Source organism: Xenopus tropicalis, chromosome 10 (genome assembly GCF_000004195.4).
Source record: "Xenopus tropicalis strain Nigerian chromosome 10, UCB_Xtro_10.0, whole genome shotgun sequence".
Taxonomy (NCBI): domain Eukaryota; kingdom Metazoa; phylum Chordata; class Amphibia; order Anura; family Pipidae; genus Xenopus; species Xenopus tropicalis.
In genome coordinates, this window is record NC_030686.2 from 11,597,319 (window position 1) to 11,612,936 (window position 15,618).

General features: G+C 45.4%; 1 protein-coding gene across 6 annotated transcripts; it reads left to right on the plus strand.

Moving 5' to 3' along the window:
• Positions 1 to 4,778: 4,778 nt before the first annotated feature.
• On the plus strand, positions 4,779 to 14,846 carry sp2 (Sp2 transcription factor). Of its 6 annotated transcripts, none has more exon segments than NM_001016806.2 (7): positions 4,779 to 4,805; positions 6,767 to 6,835; positions 7,338 to 8,201; positions 8,364 to 8,646; positions 13,446 to 13,620; positions 13,721 to 13,923; positions 14,030 to 14,846. In NM_001016806.2, coding segments are annotated over 6 exon segments (1,689 nt in total). In that variant the 5' UTR covers positions 4,779 to 4,805; positions 6,767 to 6,772; the 3' UTR covers positions 14,131 to 14,846.
• The last annotated feature ends 772 nt before the right edge of the window (positions 14,847 to 15,618 follow it).

A 15,618-nucleotide genomic window follows, 5' to 3' on the forward strand; every position in this document is an offset into this window, starting at 1 on the left:
TTTTGTAGAGTTCAAGCTCCCTCTGTTGGCCAAATATAGAAATCAGAAGTAAAAGGGATCTGAAGCACGAGACACTGGCAGCTATAAGGGGAGAGGAGAAGCACATCATACACGAGGTTGGCCCTTGGCAGCCTTGGGCACCGTATCTCTTGTCCCTACTCGGATTTATTAGTTATTACTAAAGAATTCAAATTCATGTTACACGGAAGCATAGTCAACTTTTTCAGATTCGGCCGAACCCCCGAAACCTTCGTAAAGGATTCAGACGAATATTGAACCAACTCCTAATTAGCATATGCGTGACAAAAAGTCGCATGATTTTTAGGATTTGGATTCATTTTGGCCAGGAGCGTGGATTCGCCCGAATCCAAATCCTGCCAAAAGCCGAATCTTAAACTGAATCCTGCATTCGGTGCATCCCCAATAGAAACGTGCATCGGAGTTGATTACGAACACTGTAGCATCAACTTCCTTGACCGATATAACCTCACTTTTTGCTAATGTCTTTGCTAAAGTCTGTTCATGGGTAACTGTGGCTGACAGGCGATACGGTCTAACTCCTCTGTGAAACAGGGGAAACCCCTGCCAGCACTGGTCTTCACCAACACCCTTTTGGGGCCCCAGAACATTCTGCTGCGGAACTAACAGGGAAACCTGCACATATTGGAATTAGGACCAGAGGAACCAAAGAGGAAAACTTACTCTTGGCCAAGTTCACCCACTGTCTTCTCCTAGACTAGCCATTGGTCCCTAAATTTTGAAGTCTGACCCTTGTTTCTGTCAAAAAATACCCCAAAACACTGGAACCCTTAAGATTACTTCTGAAATTTTTCAGTCATTAGATTCTCCTAAATAAGCCCATACGTTGTCCATAAATTGTGAAACATAGTCATTATTGTCACTTAAAGCCCCAGACCAGAACTCAAAACAAGTCTGTTCATGGGTAACTGTGGCTGACAGGCGGTGCGGTCTAACTCCTCTCTGAAACAGGTAAACCCCTGCCAGCACCGGTCTTCACCGACGCCCTTTTGGGGCCCCGGAACTTTCTGCTCGTGGGTAACTGTGGCTGACAGGCGTTGCGGTCTAACTCCTCTGTAAACCGGGGAAACCCTTGTTAGAACCGATTTTCACCAACGGGGCCCCGGAACTTTCTGCTGCGGAACTAACAGGGGACCTGCACACGTCGGAATTAGGACCAGAGGAACCAAAGAGGAAAAAATACTCTTGGGCAAGTTCACCCACTGCCTTCTCCTAGACTAGCCATTTGTCCCTAAATTTTGAAGTCTGACCCTTGTTTCTGTCAAAAAATACCCCAAAACACTGGAACCCTTAAGATTACTTCTGAAATTTTTCAGTCATTAGATTCTCCTAAATAAGCCCATACGTTGTCCCTAAATTGTGAAAAATAGTCATTAACTTCACATAAAGCCCCAGACCAGAACTCAAAACAAGTAAAAGTCTGCTCGTGGGTAACTGTGGCTGACAGGCGGTGCGGTCTAACTCCTCTGTAAACCGGGGAAACCCTTGTTAGAACCGATTTTCACCAACGCCCTTTTGGGGCCCCGGAACTTTCTGCTGCGGAACTAACAGGGGACCTGCACACTTTGGAATTAGGACCAGAGGAACCAAAGAGGAAAAAATATTTTTGGCCAAGTTCACCCACTGTCTTCTCCTAGACTAGCCATTGGTCCCTAAATTTTGAAGTCTGACCCTTGTTTCTGTCAAAAAATACCCCAAAACACTGGAACCCTTAAGATTACTTCTGAAATTTTTCAGTCATTAGATTCTCCTAAATAAGCCCATACGTTGTCCCTAAATTGTGAAAAATAGTCATTATCTTCACATAAAGCCCCAGACCAAAACTCAAAACAAGTAAATCTGTTCATGGGTAACTGTGGCTGACAAGCGGTGCGGTCTAACTCCTCTGTGAAACAGGGGAAACCCCTGCCAGCACCGGTCTTCACCGATGCCCTTTTGGGGCCCCGGAACTTTCTGCGGCGGAACTAACAGGGGACCTGCACACTTTGGAATTAGGACCAGACCAGAGGAACCAAAGAGGAAAACATACTCTTGGCCAAGTTCACCAGCTGTCTTCTCCTAGACTAGCCATTGGTCCCTTAATTTTGAAGTCTGACCCTTGTTTCTGCCAAAAAATACCCACAAACACTGGAACCCTCAAGATTACTATTGAAATTCTCCTAAATAAGCCCATATGTTGTCCCTAAATTGTGAAAAATAGTCATTATCGTTACATAAAGCCCCAGAAGAAAACTCAAAACAAGTAAGTCTTTTCATGGGTAACTGTGGCTGACAGGCGGTGCGGTCTAACTCCTCTGTGAAACGGGTAAACCCCTGCCAGCACCGGTCTTCACCGACGCCCTTTTGGGGCCCCGGAACTTTCTGCTGCGGATCTAACAGGGGACCTGCACACGTCGGAATTAGGCCCAGACCAGAGGAAACAAAGAGGAAAACATACTCTTGGCCAAGTTCACCCACTGTCTTCTCCTAAACTAGCCATTGGTCCCTAAATTTTGAAGTCTGACCCTTGTTCCTGCCAAAAAATACCCACAAACACTGGAACCCTCTAGATTACTGTTGAAATTCTCCTAAATAAGCCCATATGTTGTCCATAAATTGTGAAACATAGTCATTATTGTCACTTAAAGCCCCAGACCAGAACTCAAAACAAGTCTGTTCATGGGTAACTGTGGCTGACAGGCGGTGCGGTCTAACTCCTCTGTGAAATAGGTAAACCCCTGCCAGCACCGGTCTTCACCGACGCCCTTTTGGGGCCCCGGAACTTTCTGCTGCGGAACTACTAGGGGACCTGCACACTTTGGAATTAGAACCAGAGGAACCAAAGAGGAAAACTTACTCTTGGCCAAGTTCACCCACTGTCTTCTCCTAGACTAGCCATTGGTCCCTAAATTTTGAAGTCTGACCCTTGTTCCTGCCAAAAAATACCCACAAACACTGGAACCCTCAAGATTACTGTTGATATTCTCCTAAATAAGCCCATATGTTGTCCCTTAATTGTGAAAAATAATCATTATCGTCACATAAAGCCCCAGACCAGAACTCAAAACAAGTCTGTTCATGGGTAACTGTGGCTGACAGGCGGTGCGGTCTAACTCCTCTGTGAAACAGGGAAACCCCTGCCAGCACCGGTCTTCACTGATGCCCTTTTGGGGCCCCGGAACTTTCTGCTGCGGAACTAACAGGGAAACCTGCACACATTGGAATTAGGACCAGAGGAACCAAAGAGGAAAAAATACTCTTGGGCAAGTTCACCCACTGTCTTCTCCTAGACTAGCCATTGGTCCCTAAATTTTGAAGTCTGACCCTTGTTTCTGTCAAAAAATATCCCAAAACACTGGAACCCTTAAGATTACTGTTGAAAATTTTCAGTCATTAGATTCTCTTAAATAAGCCCATACGTTGTCCCTAAATTGTAAAAAATAGTCATTAACTTCACATAAAGCCCCAGACCAGAACTCAAAACAAGTAAAAGTCTGCTCGTGGGTAACTGTGGCTGACAGGCGGTGCGGTCTAACTCCTCTGTGAAACAGGGGAAACCCCTGCCAGCACCGGTATTCACCGACGCCCTTTTGGGGCCCCAGAACTTTCTGCTGCGGAACTAACAGGGGACCTGCACACTTTGGAATTAGGACCAGACCAGAGGAACCAAAGAGGAAAACTTACTCTTGGCCAAGTTCACCCACTGTCTTTTCCTAGACTAGCCATTGGTCCCTAAATTTTGAAGTCTGACCCTTGTTCCTGCCAAAAAATACCCACAAACACTGGAACCCTCTAGATTACTGTTGAAATTCTCCTAAATAAGCCCATATGTTGTCCCTAAATTGTGAAACATAGTCATTATTGTCACTTAAAGCCCCAGACCAGAACTCAAAACAAGTCTGTTCATGGGTAACTGTGGCTGACAGGCGGTGCTGTCTAACTCCTCTGTGAAACTGGTAAACCCCTGCCAGCAACGGTCTTCACTCGGCGCCCTTTTGGGGCTGACAGGCTGACAGGCGATGCGGTCTAACTCCTCTGTGAAACAGGGGAAACCCCTGCCAGCACCGGTCTTCACCGATGCCCTTTTGGGGCCCCGGAACTTTCTGCTGCGGAACTAACAGGGGACCTACACACGTCGGAATTAGGACCAGAGGAACCAAAGAGGAAGAAATCCTCTTGGCCAAGTTCACCCACCGTCTTCTCCAAAAGTAAATCTTATTCTGTCCTTGAATTGAGTAAAATCTTTCCCTATTTCACACTAAAAATGAAAGCTCCGGAGACAACGCCACAAAAAAAGCGGGGGCAAAAAAAAAAAAATCCAGTTTAGACTTAATTCTACTAGATACTTTTTGTGAATTTCCCCAACTGCCTTCTCCCAAATAGTTTCACAAAAACCCTATAAATTGTACATTATTTCACTTTGCACTAGGTTGCACAAAACTCTTAATAAGATTGCGCTCTGAGGGCGACAAGGAGCAGCAATAAACGTATATTTTATTCCCATTAACAAGTCAGACCCCCTGAGGGAACAATATAAATCACTTCTGGGAACTGAGATTCTGTGGGCAGCAGGCAAAGCTGCTGCAGGCTAATACACACTGCGTGAAGCCCTACTATGGCGGCTAAAGATTACGTAAACCTCAGTTACGCAGCCCCTCCCCCTACGCGGCTACGTGACGCCTACGTGCTGTCGTGACGCCCCAATCTCGCGTGATGAGACTTGTGACGTCGGGATTTCCTGTAACACAGGAGCCAAGGAGCTTGCGATTAACGGCGCTGCGGGGCGTGTAAGTAGCGATCCGGGGTGTGGTAAATACATAGATTCTGTCGCACAGATAGAGGGACGGCTATATTATTAAACTTACCCAAGCTAGGCTTCCTAATGGCCTTGGGACTGGAGTCCCCATTTCCTCCCCAGTCAGCAATTACCCCCATGTACTGCACAGCTGGTGTGTAAGCAGATACTGTATATAACCAGCCCAGGATATACTGCCTGAGCCACACTAATAAGCTGTACACTGTGGCTCTATACAATGCTGTGTTTATGTGTTACTGTAGGGATATGTGTAATCATTACAGCAGGGAAGTACTGAATCCATAGCTTTTGGATTGGACTGAATATGTTTGAATGTCCAAAAATGTAACAAAATAGATAATTGAATATATTTGTTGCCTAATATTAGTCACAGGGGTTAAGTAGCAGCCCTGGCAAAAGTGCTGAGATGCGTCCCAAACCCAAGTTAGTGATACCCCGGAACCGACAGAACATGGTTTCATCCAATAGAATAATGGTGTGTATTTTATTTTGGACCAGCTGACTGAGGGACAGAAGCTGTTTCTTTAACTGAGCACTCAACCCAAACACAGCTTTTTGAAAAGAAAACCTAAGTTCAGGCAACTTTGCAATATACATCAATTAAAAAAAATGCAGCCTTTTCATGATTATTAATGTAATTTGGAACAGTTTCCTAAGCCCCGCCCCCTGCTGATCTGGCTGACTACTTTGTCACTCAAATAAAATGTAACAGTAGCGCCTGTCCACATTACATTACATTAACATTTATTTATAAAGTGCCAACATATCCCGCAGCGCTGTACAATAAGTGGGTTACATACATTGGACATACAGAGTAACATATAAAGCAATCAGTAACCGATACAAGAGGGGAAGAGAGCCCTGCCCAAAAGAGCTTACAATCTACAAGGAGAAAGGGTTGAGACACAAGGTGTGGGAATGGGCAAGACCAGAGTTGTGAGAGGTGGGGCACAGGGTATTGCTAAACTAGGGTAAATTAGGGTAAGCTTCTCTGAATAAATGTGTTTTTAGAGATCTCTTGAAGGCAGAGAGATTGGGAGAAAGTCTGACAGTTTGTGGGAGCGAATTCCAGAGAAGGGGGGCAGCCCTTGCAAAGTCTTGAATGCGAGCGTGTGAGGAGGGAATGAGAGAGGAGTTGAGGAGCAGGTCAGTAGAGGAGCGTAACAAGCAGGTTGGATGGTACCTAGAGATAAGTTCAGAGATGTAGGGTGGGGCAGAGTTATGAACTGCTTTGAATGTAAGGGTCATTAGTCCTCAGCCTGCATCCTCCCAATCCCACAATTCCCTGCTGAGCACGTGATGTCAATAAGGAAAGGAACATCCCAGTGCAATGCATTGTGTCTTATGTAGTTCCTGCATGCTGTTTGTAAGCTGCGGAGAAGTTGATATGAATTGTAACTTCAATGTTTTAGTCCCTCCTCCCCTGCCAGGATTTCAGATGATGCAGAAAGAGAAAAACTGTTTTGCAGCTGGATTTCAGCATATACAAATGGTATTTATGCATACTTTGTAAAGTAACAGATTACAGTGATAGGGATATTAGGGGTTTCTGTGTTATGTGGGGCTCTTTTTGGTTTCAAAATTTTGGTTTTAAAGCCCGAGTTTTCCTTAGGCGAAGACACACAGAGATAGTAGTTGTGGCTACTAAAATAGACAGTGCTGATCATTTACTGATAATTGTCTATATGTGAGTTTTAGCAGAGGCAATTCTCAGTATTGTCTATGGCAGGGGATTTTCTGGTGTTTAGTAGCCTTGAAAAAGTAGCTGCTACTAGTAGCTCCATGTGTCTTCACCCTTAAGAACGCTAGAGCACTGAATGCTATGTACATATTAATATCTTTCAGTTTCCTGTATGTTGTGATTAAATAAGTAATGTCACGTGACTGGTATGGTAGTTTTTGACTTTATCTACCATCAATTTCTTCTTCCAGGTCAGTATGACAGCAACAGCTGCCGTGAGTCCAAGTGAGTACCTACAGCCAGCTGCCAGTGCCGGGCAGGTAAGTAAATGTGGCATAGCAGCGCACTTGGGCTCGGGGGGTGTTGGGCCCGTGTTTTGCAGGTAGTTTAGTGGCGGGACAATAGCCATTCCAGTAATGAACATCTAATACTCTTTAGATAACAAGTGCTGAATTTCCTCCTGTGTTATCTAAATCTCCCCTAGCACAGAGCAGGGAATGGAGCACGCAAAGCTACTGTATGTTTTCTCCTATTTATTAATATGTGCAAAGGAAGCTAGGCAATACCATGGGTATTCAGCAAGCCAGGAACACACAAAATGCCTTTCATTGTTTCGTCTTACAATGCCAGTAAAAGGCTAACAGCTGATTACATTTTTGTGCATTATTGGTGAACAGGCAACAATGAACTCATTATATATTGAGGCAACATCCATGCATATAGTGATTGAGCCAAGATGAACTATTCCAGCTCTGCCTTTCTTGCGTTGTTGTATAATGGTGCATGTAATTTTACTTTTACTTCACTCATTCTTTACAACAGGATGCACAGCCCTCACCCCTGGCTCTCCTTGCAGCCACATGCAGTAAGATTGGCCCCCCCGCTGTTGAATCTACTGTGACATCTGCAGCGCCACCTCGACCAGCACGCAAGAGATTGGTACCTATTAAGCCAGCCCCTTTACCCCTGAGCCCTGGCAAAACTAGCATTGGGCTGTTTTCCCAAGCCAAAGGAAATATTATTCAGCTCCAAGCCCCTCAATTAAGCACAGTGGGCACAGGGAGTGGGCAGCTTATCTTCACCATCCAGAACCCAGGGGGCAAGATCGGACGATACCAGACTGTACAGAGCACCAACCAGGGTCTGCAGAACAGCTTTGGTAATCAAATCCAGCTCATAAGTGATGGTGGGACAGCTCTTCTTTCCCCCTCTACTAATACATCCAAACATGTGCCCATCAAGCCTGCACCTCCTCAACCAAGCAGTACCCTGGTTAAAGTGCCAAACAATCCTGGCACTGGCCTCACCCTAACACTGCCCATTAGTAATTTTTCAGATTCCACCACAGATACTGGCACTCAGCTCGTCTCAGGAAAGCAGAACAAAAAAGTACGTAAGAAGCCACCCCCTTCAATACCAGTTCCTGGTTCCCCCAATCAAGATCAGGTGGAGACTGTGGTGATTGAGACAACAGCAGAGAACATTTTGCAAGCAGGGAACAACCTGTTAATTGTACAGAGCCCTAGCACTGGCCAACATGCTGTTCTTCAAGTGATGCAGCCCAAGACGGACACCCAACTGGTGCAGATCCCCCAGCAAGCTCTGAGAGTAGTTCAGGCTGCTTCTGCAACACTACCCACCGTGCCACAGAAGCCAGTACAGACTCCAGAGTGTACTCCCACACAGGTAATTAAGCTTCCTCTGCGTCACTTCCCATCTACTCTTTTTTTTTTTTTTCAGCCATCTGTGTGAATTTGGATTATTTATATAATTTCTATGATTACAGGAACTGCCTCTTTCCTTTTCCCATGTTATTCTGGGTAATAAATTTGTTCTTCTCTTTTACAGCTATATATTCGAACAGCGTCAGGGGATGTACAGGCTGTAGTGATGCAGGAAGCTCCAGCTGCCCCCCAGCCTTGTTCTTCTAGTGCAGGACCTATTGTAACACAGACTGGGACTCCTGTAAAGAACCCTTTACGCAAAGAGCGGTCCCTAGCCAAAATTGCTCCAGCAGGGAGTCTGATTAACCTGAATACAACACAACTCACAACTGCAGCCCAGGGCATACAGACCATCAATATCAATGGAGTTTCAATGCAGATGCCCGTCACCATTACCAGCACTCCAGGTGTGTATCATTTTTAGCTACTACTAGTATATTAATAAATACTGGTAATTTCTGTCTGTTTGAAACCTAGGGTGCAACCAGAGACATAATACAACTGTCTAATTTCTCGTGACAGTTGCTTAGTATTTACTCTGCAATTATGCATAATAAAGTGGATTCCAGATCTATGCCTTAAGGGCAATGGCTCACGTGGAGATTTGTCGCCTGCCGTTAATCTCGGCTAACGCAGGCGACTTATCTCCCCAAAATGCCTTCCCACCGGCAATAAACTGAATCACTGTTGGGAAGGCGTACTCGGTGTTTTGTTCTCCAAAGTCGCACAAAGGAGGAAACAACAAAGCGCAGCATATGCTTTCCCACTGGCAATTCACTTTATTGCAGGTGGGAAATCTTTTCTGGGAGATTAACTGCATGCAGTAGCTGAGCTTTAATCACAGGTGACTAATCTACCCATGGGCATTGCCCTTAGGAACATTACTGAGGTGCTGATGCTAATAGCAGCCCTGTGACAGAACAAAGATTAAACTGCAGTTAGAGTTGCAATGGAGGGGTGTATGGAAAGGTCAATACTTATTTCCTAATGGACTACCATCATTTCTGAGTTGATTTTATTTCTTTTATGCATGGAAAGTGCTCCCACATTTACATGCCCACGTGACTCAACAGAAGGGTAGTCTGCAAGGCCTGTAACTTTGCAGTGGCAAAAAAAGATTCTGATTTTCTTGTGTTTTCTCTGCCTGTAATATATGATTTGGCAGACTTTAATTTCACTGCAGTCTTCCCAGAAAATGCACTGTTATCATTTCCTGTTGTGGCATGTTTGGCAGTGCAGGAGTTAAGCCTCACCCTGCCTGCCTTGGATACTGTTGCTGTTATCTGTAGGTGTAAATCTCCCTCCTTTAGGTATATAAACTCAATGACATTTCTGCATTTATTTTCACGTATCCTTTTATTGACATACAATAGTTGTAACAATGTCAAAACAAGATTTACTACACTGTGCTGTATATTAGGTACAAGGCAGCTTTAAAAAAAAAAAAAAAAAAAAGTCTCAAAATAACCACTGTAAAGTTAACAATTTAATATTAATCCATTAAAACCATTAGTAACCCCTTACAGATATGGCCTAATGTGTTTCATGCTTACCCAGCACTTAATCATAGGCTCCAGGACAAAAAACACATCCCAAGGGTATATATACAGGAAAACAAGATTTACTACACTGTGCTGTGTATTAGGCACTAGACAGCTTTGCTATTAACCCTTAAAGTGCCATCAAATTGGAATCTGCGGCACCTGCATAAAAAGACAGCATTGCTAAGGAATAGTTCCCTATATTTATGAGCCTAGTATATGATCACTATATTGTATCAACCTCTCTATTCTCAGTGTCACATACTCACAGTACTTGCCTACACTGTGAGGCCAACCTTAAGGTCCCCATACACTGGCAGATCCCCTCGCTTGGCGATGTCGCCAAGCGAGCTGATCTTCTCCCGATATCCCCACCTACGGGTGCCTCTCCTAAAACACACGTAGAGACAATTATCAGTAAATGATCAGCATTGTCTTTTTTAGTAACACCGACATGTAGCTCCCTGTGTCTTCACCTTCACTTCTTAGGGCTCTGGCACACGAGCCGATGCGGTCCCCGATCTGACTAGATTTTCTAACCTGCCCGATAGAGATCTGGCCGATTTCAGGCCAGATATCGGTCGGGCAGGCCCGTCGGAAGTGCCCATACACGGGCCGATTAGCTGCCAAATCGGTCCAAGGGGCCGATATCGGCAGCTACTATTGGCCCGTGTATGGGGGCCTTAACTTAAGAGCCTCGCTTGCAGTTCTTTTAAAGCCCAAGCCGATTCGGGACCCTATGTTATTCTTCAAGCAAACAGTAACACCAAAAAATTAAAATATAATGTACTGTTGCCCGGCACTGTTACAACTGGTGTGTTTGCCTCAGATAGACTACTATAATTTATATAAACTAAGCTGCTGTTTAGCCTTGGGGGCAACCATTCAAAGGAAAAGGCACAGGTTACATAGCTGATAATACATAGCTCTGTAGAACATAATGGGGCTTTATATGTTATCTGCTAAATAACCTGTATCTTTTTCTCTGCAGCCTGGGTGCGAGTAAATGAGTGGATTTTGGTACTGAAATGCATACTCGTGCCTAAATACACCCTGTGTGCTTTCACCGGTGACATTGGCTCTGGGTGCAGGAACAGCAAAAAGCTGATGCCAGCGGGGGGCTGATATTTCCCATGTTGGATTAGCCTTAAGAAGAGACAAGGTGTGAATGGGTATCAGGTTAAGTGCAGTACTAGAAGGAAGCAGTTCCTAAAGGTGACCAAACATGGCCGATTCTAGCTGCCGATATTGGTCCCTTAGACCGTTTCGGCAGCTTATCGGCCCATGTAGGGGCACAAATGAGGGGCCTGCCTGACCATCATGTGGCCTGAAATCGGGCCGATATCAATTGGGCAGGTTAAAAAATGTAGTCGGATCTGGGACCGCATCAGCTCGTTGGTGTGGTCCCCGAACCGACTGCGCCTATTACCGGCGTTCTAATACGATCAGTTGCTAAATGACCAAATTAGCCTGAATTCACCCGATATCACCCACCCGTAGGTCTAATGTGAGCAGAGGGCTGTTCCTGCTATGTATCCACTGGAAAGGTGGCCATACTTGCACCGATATCATTGTACCAAACAAAGTTCCGTACAATAATCGATGCGTGCATGGTGGGAGACGAGTCAGCTTTTTAACGTTAGTCGAGTGGACGAACAATCTTTCCTGTGGCCAGTGGTCTTGGAAAAGATCGTAATGAAACGTGTACGGCCACCTTTACTTTACTAGCAAAAGGAATGCATTTGGCCTGCACCCAGCAGTTATCTCTGATTAAACTGTGGGAAGAGCACAGTTCAGTGCAATTAAAGTGGAGATAAGCGATCAGATTAAGTTAAAGTAAATATGCACAGATTGCTGTCTAATTACTCCAATGAGCATGTTTGCAATGTTTTCTGCAATAATCATGTGAGAGGCATTGCGGTAATTTGGCCGTGCCAGTGACCCAGTCTGCATAGAGTGCGCTCTTCCTCTCCTTATCTTAACTCTATCCTAATCACACGTAAAATGCCTTCATTTGCCTTATCTATCTACATACATACAGTATATACTTTATTATGATTGTAATCTTTTGAAACTTACAAAGGTAGATGCAAAAGTTATATATAGGCCTTGCTTTTACCCCAATAGTACTATATTTATGTAACGTTGAACCAGCCTGGTTTACACATTGAAGGCATTCGTTTCTCTGTTCACGGGGGACAGCTGTGTAACACGTTAAAGGTGGTTTACTTTTTTCCTAGCAACTTTGCAATTGGTCTTTATTATTTTTTTTTTTTTATTATAGTTTCTGAATTATATGCCTTCCTCGTCTGCATATTTTCAGCTTTCAAATGAGGGTTGCTGACCCCAGCAGTAGTGATGTGCAGGTCGACTAAAAATGTCAACCCACACCCGACCCTAACCGCCCGCTCCCACCAAGGCAGCTGTATTATAGACTTGTGCTGCCCGCCCCAACTCTGATGTCACAAAGGGGGTGGGGCTGGCAGGTGCATGCTCATAAATATATGTGATTTTCACTGGAGTTGGTTATCCACCCTAAGGGCCGTGGCACACGAGGGAGATTATATCGGGGAGATTAGTAGCCCGCAACAAGTGAGACTTGTCATGGGCGACTAATCTCCCTTGTGTGCCACGGCCCTAAGGGTGAAGAGACACTGAGCTACTGGTAGCAGCTACTTTATCAAGGCTACTAAAGTCCAGAAAATCCCCTGCCGTAGACAATACTGAGAATTGCCTCTCCTAAAACACACGTAGAGACAATTATCAGTAAATGATCAGCATTGTCTTTTTTAGTAGCAACGACATGTAGCTCCATGTGTCTTCACCTTCACTTCTTAGGGCTCTGGCACACGGGGAGATTAGTCGCCCGCGACAAATCTCCTGTGTCTCGGGTGACTAATCTCCCCGAAATGCCATCCCACCTGCGAAAATGTAAATCGCCGGCGGGATGGCATTCGCGGCGGCGCAATCTCACTGAAATCACGCAAGTTTCCTCTCGACTAATCTCCCCGTGTGCCAGAGCCCTTAACAGTTTGGATTAAGGCATAGTACATGTCCAGTCCCTGCCTCTCCGCTAACCTAGACAGGTGTGTGTATGTCTTGGCTAGACTATACTTTTAGAGCTCTGGCACACGAGATTAGTCGCCCGCGACAAATCTCACTGTTCGCGGGCGACTAATCTCCCCAAAATGCCATCTCACTGCCGAAAATGTAAATCGCCGGTGGGATGGCATACGCCGCGGATTTCAGTGAAATCGCGAAAGTTGCCTTGACACTTATCTCCCCATGTGCCAGAGCCCTTACACATCCCACTTCTTCTGCAGTCCTTTATATGTACTGCTAAGAGAAATGCTGACACAGCAAACCTTTACTAACTGTCAGCACCCAGTCTAGACTTGCGGCCACAGCAGTAACAGCTGTGCTGAGAGATAAGCCAGGAGAGAACTGGGTACACAAATGTGGGAACCTGATAAGTGCATGATGGATAAGACCAGGCTACACAAGTGCATTTGTTATGTAGGCTGAAGTGAACACACAGCTATAGCTTTAATAAATAGTGCTGCAGTACATAGGAAACTGTACAACAACCTTTTAGTCTTTCACCATCAACTGTTTAATTGATTTCCTGTATGTATGCAAATAAATGTTTGTGTATTTCCCCACAGGACAGCCACAGCTCAGCGTGCAAAATGTAAGCAGCGGTAACGTGGCCATCAGTGGTCTTAGTCCCTCCCAGATTCAGCTGCAGATGGAACAGGCCTTATCCGGAGAGCTCCAGCCTGGAGAGAAGCGGAGAAGAGTGGCCTGTACCTGCCCAAACTGCAAAGATGGTGAAAAGGGGTGAGTGACAGAAGGGTTTCATTCTCTGCAGTGGATTTACGGGAGGGTAGGAAGCAAGTGAGTTGTGGGCAGAGGAGAGACCATCTCTCCTTCTTAGCAGGTGGGGCCCCCCTGGAAGAAAAAGACACGTGTGTCACATTCCTGAATGTGGGAGAACGTTTCGCAAGACGTCCCTCTTGAGAGCCCATGTCCGCCTGCATACTGGGGAGAGGCCGTTCGTGTGCAATTGGGGATTCTGTACTAAGAGGTTCACCCGCAGCGACGAGCTGCAGCGGCATGCACGCACGCACACAGGTGTGACAGGTGTGGCTTCATATGTAACAGTAGCACTTGAATGCATTGTATCCATCTTACACATTTAGACAAATGGGGTGGCACAAAATAAATTTACTTTGCTGTTCATGTCTAGGTGATAAGCGCTTTGAATGTCCTCAATGCCAGAAGAGGTTCACAAGGAGCGACCACGTCTCCAAGCACTTCAAGACACACCTTGCCCTAAAGAAGCTGTGATGCCAACAGAGCCCCCAGCCCAGTTATGCGGAATCCTTGGACTGACGCCATTGTGCTCCACTTGGAGAACCCCATTACCATAAATGTGGGCCAGTAAGCCTGAAATCTGTTGGAACACAATGCTTTGCCAATGGGATTCCCAGTAGATAAAGGCACCAATCCTCTTGCGCTGGTCAGTTGGCTGGGGGAGGGATGCAGGTAGAATGCTCGGTAGTGAAGCAAGCAGGGAGAGTAGAACCATCCTTCCTGCACTCGCCCTCCACCCCTCTCTTTAGACAAGATTTTCGGTTCCGTTATAAGGGACCGTGGACAAAACATTTTGCACAGACTATGGAGAACTTCTGGAAGTCAGAAGAATTAACCCAAGGAGAGGCACAATATGTTAGTGACATCAACTTGCCAGCCAGGCTAGAACATTCCCAGTTTTGTACTGCTTACCTCTGCAGGAAGGTGCCTTATTACTTCCCATCTACCAGTAATTTTATGTTAAAGCGTATTTGAGCTATGCTTTCCCTTTCCCACCCCCCCCAGAAAATCCTGCGCAGGAGGAGCAAAAAAGGTCAGGCGAGTGTAACAGGATATGCCCCTCCTTCTGTAATTTCCTTTCGAGGCAGCTATGGCTTGAAATCCCTACCCCTAACACAGACTCACCCATGCTCTACAGCATCGCTGGCTATTTCTGAGCTATTAAATAACAGGGGGACTTTGCTTGTTTGGGTTGTTGTGTGTTCTGTTGTCATCTGTTCATCAGAGCGTCTGTATGGCTGGAGGCACTGGGGTTTATAGAAACAGTTCAGTGTAAAAATGAAACTGGGGTAAAATGGATAGACTGCGCAAAATAAAAAAATATTTGTATTATAGTTAGGCAAAAATGTAATCTATCAAGGCTGGAGTGAGCAGATGTCCAACATAGTGGCCAGAACACTACTTTCTGCTTTATAGCTTTAAAGTCACTAACTAAAGGTGGCCATACACGTTAAGATACGCTTGCTTGGCGAGGTCACCAAGTGAGTGGATCTTCTCCTGATATCCCCACCTACGGGTGGGCAATATCGGGTAAATTTAGGCTAATTTGGATTAGAACACCGGTAATAGGCGCAGTCGGTTTGGGGACCGCATCAACGAGCTGATGCGGTCCCTGATCCGACTACATTTTTTAACCTTCCCGATTTCAGGCCAGATATCGGTCGGGCAGGCCCATCGTTAGTGCCCCTACACGGGCCGATAAGCTGCCAAATCGGTCTAAGGGACCAATATCGGCAGCTAGAATCGGCCCGTGTATGGGGACCTTAAGAGGCTAGAGAGCTGAAAGCAGGAAGTAGAGTTCTGGCCATTATGTTAGACATCTGCCCATTCCAGCCTTTATAGATGACATTTTTGCCTAACTAACTATTGAAAACATTTTTTATTTTGCACAGTCTATTTTGCCCATTTTCATTTTTACACTGAACTGTTCCTTTAACCTTTTTTTACATTTTAGATCTATAT

Bases quoted from the DNA above. Each gene is read 5' to 3' on its own strand.
- sp2 (XM_031894103.1), top strand. From the start codon at position 5,241: ATGCGTCCCAAACCCAAGTTAGTGATACCCCGGAACCGACAGAACATG. The intron at 8,202-8,363 runs GTAATTAAGCTT...TCTCTTTTACAG, and splicing joins CAGAGTGTACTCCCACACAG to CTATATATTCGAACAGCGTC. The intron at 13,621-13,717 runs GTGAGTGACAGA...TCTCCTTCTTAG, and splicing joins TGCAAAGATGGTGAAAAGGG to CAGGTGGGGCCCCCCTGGAA.